Source organism: Eucyclogobius newberryi, unplaced genomic scaffold, assembly GCF_026437365.1.
Source record: "Eucyclogobius newberryi isolate DKJ021-1_F unplaced genomic scaffold, fEucNew1.0.hap1 SCAF_10, whole genome shotgun sequence".
Classification (NCBI taxonomy): Eukaryota; Metazoa; Chordata; class Actinopteri; order Gobiiformes; family Gobiidae; genus Eucyclogobius; species Eucyclogobius newberryi.
In genome coordinates, this window is record NW_027315724.1 from 26,390,915 (window position 1) to 26,401,709 (window position 10,795).

The window sequence follows — 10,795 nt, forward strand, 5'->3', positions numbered from 1 at the left end:
AAGAGTGAGGCTTAGAAGAGATTTTTCAAATATTCCAGAGTTCACCTGCTGCTCCTGGACTTTTGTTCAGGGGGCTATTAATCCCCTCAAACCGCCCTGAGACACGATCTGCTGACTGGATACAAATGAGACTGTGAAGCGCAGTGAAAATGTTTCTGCAGCTGAATTTGAATTTCCTTTGGCATCAATAAAGTATCTATTTGTATAGGACAAACTTTCAGGAAAGTTAGGTTGGGCTATAGCTGGTAATGCTTGCTCTGGCCATGGACAAACTTTGTCATTAAGGGATACAGCGAGAGGATCATGAAGCAAATGAACCATTCCATTCCCATCACCCGAGTGGCTGATAAATGTTGGATTGAGGTTGAAACAGAAGTAGAGTCTTTCCAGACCGTATTAATGGTAGAATATCTTCATGATACATTCGATAGAAAACGTTTAAATGGGTTCACATTCAATAATTAACATGCGCAAATTAAGATACTAATGGAGAAGTAATTAAACAACAGACATTTCACTCACTATTTTGGAAAGTGCAGTGGATTTTGGAAAACTTGCAAAGCTGCCTGTTATTGACATGAAGAACTGTGTTTCATACAAGGAACAGACCATTTACCATTTTGACTCTGATGTTTGTATTGACTTTGAAGAACTAGTCACCACTTTCCAATTACATCCTCTACTTTTCCTACGTAATATATACCCCAAATACGTATGATGCAGTTGGGTTTCGCTGTACATTAAAGTTCGACCCTGAAAGACTGTTCCGCCCTGGAACCTTTTAAAGCTGTGATGATGTTTTAGTATTTGCTGCCAGCGCTGACCCTGGCCCGTTGTTATTGATCAGGCTTGTGTAGTACTATACTGGTGCTGTTATCCTCCACTAGAGTCCAAAACAAAAAGGCTTTATAAAAAAGGCTTTCAGTGGCGACAGAGTGAGAGGAGTGAGGAAGTACAAGGAAGTGGCGGTGCCCTCCACATAAGCTGCATGCAGAATAATGCATTTTCCCAGTCGGCTGCCTTTGATTAGGACGGCATTGCTCAGGAAACTGCAACACATACACCGCTCACTGCAGCTCTCACAAGGGCAACGCAAATCAATACGTGCCTGTTCAAAACCAGTCAACCTCCTCTTAAAGAACAGGAGTGCAAAATCTATCACACAATAAACACCCTATGGGGTCTAAAAATATCGGTTCTCATTCGGTAAAGGGGGAATGGTACATGGCGCGATTGATTGTAGATAAAGTGTTCAGAATTGGTTGGGAACTGAACACTATCGGTCATGGTTTCGTCTGTAGATGGGTTAGTTCTTAGTCCGTTTTTGTTTCTTTATGTAATTTAATATATGTTCCTTGGTTTACTAGACCTGTTACAATACAAAAATATATATAATAAACCATTTTGAAGTGTATTGTATTGGAAGTCTCTGCAACAATAAAAATAGCACTGTAAAACACACTGGTAGATGATTGGTACCAATAAAGAGTCACAGATATATCATTTTTCCATCTTCGGCAGATCAAACGTACCACACTAATGCAAGTGACATGTACAGACCAAAGATATTGATTTCCAAAAATATTGTCTTCTCTATATTGACTATTCAATAGTAATTATTGTGACCATGGTTTACAAATAAACCAGTCAATATTCGTGCAAATTTTTTCTCATCCAAAGTACTATAAATATTGTATGCACCGTATTATGCTATGGTACATCTTAATATTTGGTCAAAGTATACAATTACACAAACATTTTATTCAAATCAATTATATACAGCATAATACTTTTATTTAAAGTCAACATTTCTTTGTTTTACTCTAAAATACCGCCTGCAGTGACATTCGAGTGGGACTGTCAAATCTAATCTGTCACATGTCACACTCATGTGTAATGACAGTTTTCTTACAGACTGTACAAAGAAGCAAAAGTAATATCATTATGTCATCTGAATATACACCATTTGTTTTCATTTTTAAACCTCTGTTTGGTTAAGAAAATTAGGTCTGGTTTCATTTTTCTCTGCAAAATAAATCCAAACGTTGAAAGAGTACAAAGTCATACAGAGTGCACAGTCATTTGTATGTGCCGTATGCTTTCCACAAGGTCTCATATTCATTATATTATCTCTTTCTTTTTCCTGAGTGTCATAAACATTTCAATAAAAAGTAAGATTTCTACACCCTCAAAACCCTTGGTAGATATTTGGCTTTGCCCTAACAAAAACAGTAGTTAATACAAAAGGCAAACTACAAACTAGTTGAAATGATAACAACTATTGATGATAATAATGACTAATGTTACACTTTTATGTTCATTCAGGAGAAACAGATGTTGGCTGTGAGATATTGCAGAAGAAATATAATGTAATGTGATGTGAAGATGCCAATTAAGTAACAATTTGTCATGAACTTTGACCAAGCAAATTCAGTAAGTGCATAGAGTTCACAGGATAACATTTGGTCAGTGTTAAAGGTGTCTCACCGTCCAGCTCCTCCACAGAGATATTGGCCAGTACGTCACTGTCGCTGTCACTGAGAGAGCGGCTCAGGTAGTTGCCTTTGTAGAGCAGACCTGCCGTCACATGGTGGAACGGCATCTTCTCCCTGAATACATAACAAACATACAAATACTTCAGTTATTTCAGTTGCAGCAGTGGTAAAACGATATATAACACCCATAATTAAAAGTAATATAAAGACTGAAGAGCACATTTTACAACCGTATGCAATGCATTTACCGATCGTCAACACAAAGACCAAACAACATTCAATTCCGCTCCAAGCTTTATGAAAGTTTGTATGATTATATTGTGACTTGAATGATCACAATTATTATCTTGACATTCCTACTTCCAACATATAGACATGAAAACAAAACTGCAGGAATAATAAGCAGAGTTGGAAAGTAACAAAGTACAAAAGTAAAAGTGCTGTACATTTTGAGGTATCTGTACCTTACTTAAGAACATTTTATAATGGTTATTTTTTACTTTTACTTCACTGCATTTCAGAGCAGGAATCTGAACTTTCTAGTCCACGACATCTTTTGACGGAACTGAAAAGTAAAATTTGAGCAATAATAGCATTAACAAAAAGTGTAAGACACCACTGACCACTCAAAATTAAATTAAGTATGGAATGTGAAGTCAGCCACAGAGCTCCATTTGCTAAAGTCGCTACCAACAGAGGTATTAATACACAAAGGGTGATGAATGAGGCAGATCTCATTCAATAAATGGGAAGTCATGGCAATTCCGACTCGTCTAACCACAGGCAAATTATGTGTGTACAATATGTATGTGTGAGTGAATGAGACTGTTAATTAAAAGTAAATTGCAGACCAAAGGCATGACAAACGAACTTCAGAGAGATTTTTGTCACTGCTTCCCTCTTTCTGATTGGTTGTCACTTTACTGGATGTCGCAATTGAGGGCTTTGAGAAAAAGCTGACCACAAAGGACAGTGACATCAGCAGGTAAAGGTCAAGCAAGCCTTTCGGAGGCACTCTAAATATCATCCAACCTGTCACACTCTATCCCGACTTCAACTCCAGCGTTTTATTCCTGTTTCAAGGGCAAGTCTAATGTCCCATGTGGGAAGAGGTTTATGTACACAGTTCATAGTTCAATCATGATACAAAAGAAGTCTTTATTTAAGTCAAGATCGATATTGGGCAATGTCATTTTAGTGAATAGAGTCAACCAATCAAGTACAGGAACTAAAACTACAAAGTATTCTAGCAATTACTAGAACTACAAAGTAGTTCAAACATGCACAAAGACAAATTAATCAAAAATCAACTTTGGATATGTTAACGACGATGGAAACCCTTAACAAAAGCTCATAAAAGTAGATTTTGCATAATATGTCCCTTTTATTGGAAACAATACTTACCCCTGAAATAAAGGTGTTTTTTTGTTTTTGTTTAAGTCCGTCCCGCGGCTCTGCAGACACTCCCTTTGTTTAAAGCCCAGATTTTGGCACTGTATTTAAATAGGGCCTTAGGTGAAATGCAGTTCATTTGGATATAGGCCTAACTGTACAGCCACATCAAATCAATAACATCAGCAGCTTTTTACCATCTAAAAACATTGCCAAAATCAAAACTATAGTGTCTAAAGCAGACTTGAAGAGACTTATCTATGCATTTGTCTCCAGTAGATTAGACTACTGTAACGGCCTGCTCACTGGCCTCTCCAAACGAGCTGTAAAACAGCTGCAGTACATCCAGAACGCTGCTGCTCGGGTCCTGACTAGAACCAGGAAGTACAATCACATTAGTCCTGTTCTCAGGTCTCTGCACTGGCTCCTGTGGCTCAGAGAAGAGACTTAAAAGCAGCTCTGCTTGAGTACAAATCTCTCCATGGCCTACGTCTTAGTGCCAAATGAACCATCTCGGACTCTGAGGACCTCAGGGACCGGCCTCCTGCTGGTGCCAGAGTCAGGACTAAACATGGGGAATCTGCATTTCAGTTTTATGCAGCTAAAATCTGGAACAGTCTTCCTGAAGATGTGAGACAGACTTCTACTCTGACAATGTCCAAATCTAAGCTGAAAACAATTTTATGTGTGCATATGACTGCAATTATTTTCTTTACACTCTTCTCTTTTATGTCTTAAACTGTTTGGTGATTTCTGTCATGTCTTTGTGATTTTAATTCCGTTTTTCCTGTTGTGTGAAGCACTTTGAATTGCCTTGTGTACAAATTGTGCTCTACAAATAAAATTGCCCTGCCTTGCCTGTAATCTTCAGCCAAGGACATTTTAAGCATACATTCCTCTGACATGTCTTAATCGAAAAAAGTTGGTGCCTAAATTGATTTCTATGCAGTGTTTGAGTTTGCTTTCTCATTTCCAGTATGTAAAATAAAGCCCTTCATGGCCCATTTTACAGAAGCAGATGATAAACTTTAATAATCGTCTTTGTGCTTCCTGGTTTGCTGACAGTGCAGTGCTCCTGTGTATTACTACACAGAAGGGGAAAGACAGGCACAAATAAAATAGCTACTTACAATCTGTCATACACAAGGGAGGGCATTTTTCTACTTTGTCAGTTTGATAAGCAGGCATAACAAACCAGCCAGCTGAAGCACCTAAAGCCTTTTGTTTTACGAGCTTTGTTTCTCATTTTCTCCGTTATCAATTATTCAGTCAGTTGTCATTATGAATATTACAGTCAACAGGCCTCGCTTGTTGCATTGGACTATATTGGGGGCTATGGAGGCACAGGGGGCGAACATTTTGTTCCTAGCGTATTTTTGACATTAGATAAATCAATGACAAATTTAAACGTATAACGAAGATTGTCAGATGATTAAATAAGGAACAAGTGAGTAATGGACTGTCATGTAAGGCACTGAATGAGTACGACAATTCTAACATTTAAAAATGTTGGTGAAGGAGCTGAAGGAGGTGAAGTAGTTGGGTATTTTTAAGTCATTATTATTATTTGGTATAGGCACTTAAAATTAAGATTATTTAGTTGTATTTATATGACTACATAAACCAAACACTTCACAAATTCATGGATTCAGGCTTCAGGATTCATTCCTAATTTGACAGATTTAAAATAGCCGGGGTCCTATGTTGCAAAAGTACAATTCAAAAAAATATATTTATCTTTTGAATGGGGAGCGTCCTCACAAAATCTTTCAAATCAGGAAGGAATCGTTTGCGTTAAACCCATGAATAGCATTTACCCCTGAACATTTCTGGACACCCAAATCAGCTTGTGCTGGTTCTTGTTTGAATTTGAATAATGACAATAACTAATGCTTTTGGTTCAGACGTTAGACCAAGCTCTTTAAAAGGTTATGTAACTTCTTGTGCAACAGAAGTGGTGACACCTCTGCATCATTACACTTGATTAAATGGATGGAGGTGTGATCTGAACAAGCGTTTGCCCTTTAGCAGCAGAAGCATAACATGCAGTAATCACAGGAATCAGGAAGTCGTCATAGCAGCAAAAGTGTGCTACTTATCATAACGCCACTAACCAAACCAGCAAATGCTTTGAGATAACAGAAGAACAGTATAAGATAATAAATCAATGGACAATTTGATCCTGAGGCATTATCACAATGCTAGACACTAGAGATTGATTAGGCAACTTTGTCTTATATTTCCTGGTTCTAATCTTTCTGCGCTCCAAAGCTGTAAACTGATTGATGAGGAAAAGACCTTTGGCTAAACTACAAGCAATTAGTTACAACACAATTATTGAAAATCAAAGCCTCACATTTTCACAAAATTCTCCTATGGATGGGCTATTTTTGTCAGCTTTACTCAGCTGCAAACAAACAAGAAGCAAGCAAATGTTCCTTGCTCTCGTTGAAGTGTTTGTCAAATTAGGGTAATGGATTTGTAGTTTATAAAATGCGAAATGTATGAGAACAAGAGGCTTCGGTTGTGTTGTAGACAGCAAAAACAATCCTTACAGCAAAGATGTGTGACTCCATCAATCTCTATCTGCTTGATTTATCTCCTTGGGCTTAAAAATAATGATAGCAATTAGTCATTAGGGGTTTTTAACTGATCAGGCCAAACATTATGACCACCTGCAACAACTTGCACTGTTGTCCAGGAACCAATTTTTCACCTATAGAGCTCAGGATTGAACATCAAACACTTAACATTACAGGGAGATGTACAAAAAATCCATAGAGATCCAAGTACTATTCTGGACGTTTCCACCCATTTCACAATGTATTTGTCAGCTGCAAGAGCTCGTTCAGCAACAGATTCTTACTGCTCCACGAGAGACACAGGAAATCATTCCTACTTTTGCCATCAAACTGTTGAATTTGCACATGATCACTATGATCACAAATATGTTGTGTATTTATATAAGTGACATTTAAACCTTACTGCATTTAGTTAATACCAGGGGTTTGGTAAAAAGAAAAAAAAAAGAACTGTCTATTCTTATTTTTTGATTACTTTTCTTTTGTTTTCTCCAGGTCGGTTTCATTTCAGTACAGAAAAGTATTTCCCGTTGGGGCTGAATAAAAGTATTTCTGATTCTGATAAAAAGTAAACAAATGAATCGTGGAATCATTTGATAAGCTACTGGTTCACTGTAAATTCATTTATCACACTTCAAGACTTTACTACAAGGACACACCTTAGTTTTACCCCTAAATACTTAGACGTACTTATGTTAATTTATGCCATAATTATGATCAGGAATCATATTGTTATGCTTCATCAGGATGTGATTGCATTGCCTGATTGTTCAAAAGATAGTTCTGATAAAGACAATATTTTGTTGTTCAAGTAATAATTAACTTAAAACCCTAAAAGCTCAGAGGCTGGGAGCAGTTCAAAGCCCAAACATGTGCCACTGTGAACAGATAAAAGCTGTCTTTTTCTTTACGACATAATGTTCACATGTCGGTTGCACCATTAGCTGATGCAGTCTCACCCAAAGTGACTTCCTTGAATGAAGGAGGAGACCCAGGCTTCAAGGACAAAGAGAATTGACACATTCAGTGGATGTGTGCAGCGGCGGTGGCACTAGCAGTGATTGGACTTGTGGTTTTAATCACAGAAACAACCTGTCGCTGGGCTGGTCGGAGAGCAATGCGTTTAGACCTATCAGCCATCAAACATCTCCATACTTCTGAAGAGCCTCGGGCGACACACGCACGCTTCAGTCTGATGGTTAAGTGCAGCCAAGTCTCCACAAACTTTAATAATACATGTGCAACGGGGATCGCTGATGTCTTATTCAACCTCTGCATGAAGTAAAAGAATATCATAACAATTCAATAAAAAGTAGACATTTTTTTGCAGTCCATTATTAAACTCCATTATAATGATCTGCCAATTGTCTAATAAAACAGGATTTGACCCAAACTTTTATTTGAGACATAAGAAAATCTGCATAAACTCAGCACTATCAAATCTTACAAGGGAGACACTTAGAGCTGACGCCACAAGGATAAAACAAACATGACTAATCAAACATTTGCCTCATTCCAGAAGACAAGTCAGCAGACTGCAAATAGTGTGGACTTATAAACATGTCCTCAAAGAACTGAGTGAGTCATTCCTTTTGTTCAAATTCTTTAAGTTACGACCACAAGCACATCCCAAACACCCCAAAATGCGCATTTTGAGTAGTGTATTTAGACTCTGTAGTAGAGAGGCACAGATTAAAGCTGTCTAAAACAGAACAAATTGTACCTGTGGAGTCATAAGACAACCCATAATTACACACAGAAATATCAAAATCATTTAGTCCATGCAAATTGCCTTGTCTGACAGGTCTATTCAAATCTATCAATTAAAATATCAGACAGAAATAATGGCCTAGAATTGTTTGTGAAAATCAACTGTGCAAATTTCCCCCTGGCTAAATTTGAAATTGAAGAAGTTCATCACAAAAACTTTGAATCTAAAATGAAATGCTAATTCTGCACAATATCTCATTCCACAGCATGAATGCATTACTTGTTGAAACTGATTTTGCATGTGTCATTGGTTTCGACAAATGACTATAAAGAGAATTGTTATTATGGTTAGATAACAGAGTACAGTGCTCAAGCGAAAGAATGCGTTAAAAATTCAAAAGGACCCATGAAAAATACGCTTGTTTAATTTACAGACATTCATTGTTCAAGGAGTTATGCAACAAATGTCTGGAGAGGGCAACACAGCTGTAAAAAAAAAAAAAAAAAAAAAAAACACAAGACCTGATATTAAGCCTGAAGACAGATCAACAGAGTGGCTGACCAAAAAAAGCATGAATAATTGGGTTGAAATGTCCCAAACAGAAATGTCTTTTTCCATGCTTCTCTTACCCCACACTATCATCGTACTCTTTGGGATACTGTATCTCTCTCTCCGGGCTCTCCATTACCCCGTCCAGCAGGTAGGGGTGCCCGGGCAGGTCTCCGTTCACCTCGGGGTACGTGCCCGTTGTTGGCGGGACAGTGCTCTCCATGGTGAGGTGCTCTGCTTCGGTGAGCTCCTCCTCCATCCTCAGCCTGCGATCGGTCCAGCAGTGTGTTAGCAGTGATTCCCAAACCCGAGAGTCCACATCAGCGTTGGCATCCACAGCGGCTCAGTGTGTGACAGCAGCAGCAGCAGCAGCAGCAGCAGCAGCAGCAGCAGCAGCAGGTACAGCGGCGCTCCTCTTTACTGCTCTGTCCTCCCTCTCTCCCCTCGCGCTCACACATGGGGGACAGTAGCTCCGAGCTTATTAGAGAGTCGCAGAGAAACGCTCCAGCTTGGCTTTATCCCCTCAACAACACATTATGACTAAGGCTCTGTGTCAATACAAACAGGTGAGACTGACAGAAGTAATGAAGCAGTGTGTAAAGGATGATGACATTTATGTGTGAAGACGACTGATGTAAAACGAATGTGAAGTTTGTGCAGTCTTTATCAGCATTTTATAAATTATCTTTCTACCTCATAAAACGCATCAAAAGGCAATCATTCATTCATGCTCTACCGCTTGTTCCCGTTTGGGGTCGCAGGTGACTGTAGCCAATCCCAGTGACTTTGGGCTTAAGGCGGGGTTCACCCCGGACAGGGGCCAGGTCGTCACAGGGCCAACACATAGACATAGACACACAGACAACCATTCCCTCTAACCCGGAGAGAATCCACAGTAACACGGGGAGGACATGCAGACTCCACCCAATACGCATTGTTAGATATGCACGTGGGTAATTATAAATAGAATAGACAATAGATTGTGTGTGTGTGTGTGTGTGTGTGTGTGTGTGTGTGTGTGTGTGGTGCAGTCAACATTTATTTGCATTAGATTGCCACTGGGTACTGTCAAATTTACACTAGATTCAATTTAGTGTTTATTATCACAGCCAATGTGAGGATGAGACAACACTGCCACCTAATCAATGTATACATAATGTGGCAATTGACCTATTTTTCAAAAAAAAAAATAGTGTTACGTTTGTCTCCATATGCTATGGCCAGTTGCAAGTGGCTTTGTTCTACGTATAAACAGTAGACAGTTTGAAAGCAGTAGCCGTCTCACTGTCCGTTCATTCCATAAGTTGCACTGGGAGCAGCACAGTTCAGCACCACAGGGACGTGGACAGCTCCGGCGCGCGCCCTCGTGTGGCATCAGCACAAGGTCCAGCTGTTACATGGATGTGACATGGGAAAGTAAAGTAACAACTCTGTCTTCTGCATCTTAAAATAATTAACAGAGTATCACTTAAGTTAGACCACTTTTCTCGTAAGATTTCACTGCACTTGGTTGGATCAACGATTATTCCACATGTGATAATGGCTTTTATGAATGATGCAGTGCAAAGTTCCGAAGACATCATCATGTGTGAAAATGTAAACAGGTGTGAGCCTCAAGACATGGTCTGTAAACTCCACACTGGTCTCTTTGTATGCTCAACATTGAGCAGGCTTTAGCCATAATGTCTTCTGTTGTCAATAAAGCCACGTACCTCTGAGGATGTGCAGGTCAGCGATATCTGTCAACGTCCTCACCGCAACAGATCCCCACTTGCCTCTTAATCACCAGATCGATGCGTGTCAATGGAGCTGACTTTATTCCTTTATACTGGAAACGCAGTGCGTCGATTCATTTCCACTGTAAATCAATACAACGCTGTTTCCTCGTGTGAAGTCCACAGGTGACAAGATCAGTCCAACTTTAAAGGAACTCTAATCGGCGTTACCCACCCACCAAAGCACATACAACTTTGACGAAGCTCCACAGAGTTAGCTCTAAATCCTTAAAAGGCTGCTTTAGGCGCGCGCAGGAGTCGCTTTGGTCTGATTGATGGAGCAGTGGTGAA

General features: G+C 39.2%; 1 protein-coding gene across 3 annotated transcripts in view; it reads right to left on the reverse strand.

The window, feature by feature from the left end:
- Window positions 1–10,795, reverse strand: part of caln1 (calneuron 1) — a 39,957-nt gene extending 29,162 nt beyond the window's left edge. The window contains exons 1-2 of one of the 3 annotated variants that reach the window (XM_072452609.1): window positions 10,442–10,795; window positions 2,488–2,609 (exon numbers count right to left, since the gene is read on the reverse strand). In XM_072452609.1, the coding sequence (XP_072308710.1) occupies window positions 2,488–2,602 (115 nt within the window). In that variant the 5' untranslated portion in view covers window positions 2,603–2,609; window positions 10,442–10,795. Of the gene's footprint in view, window positions 1–2,487; window positions 2,610–8,809; window positions 9,099–10,441 lie in introns of those variants that run through there. The other 2 variants (XM_072452602.1, XM_072452594.1) reach the window with 2 other exon arrangements.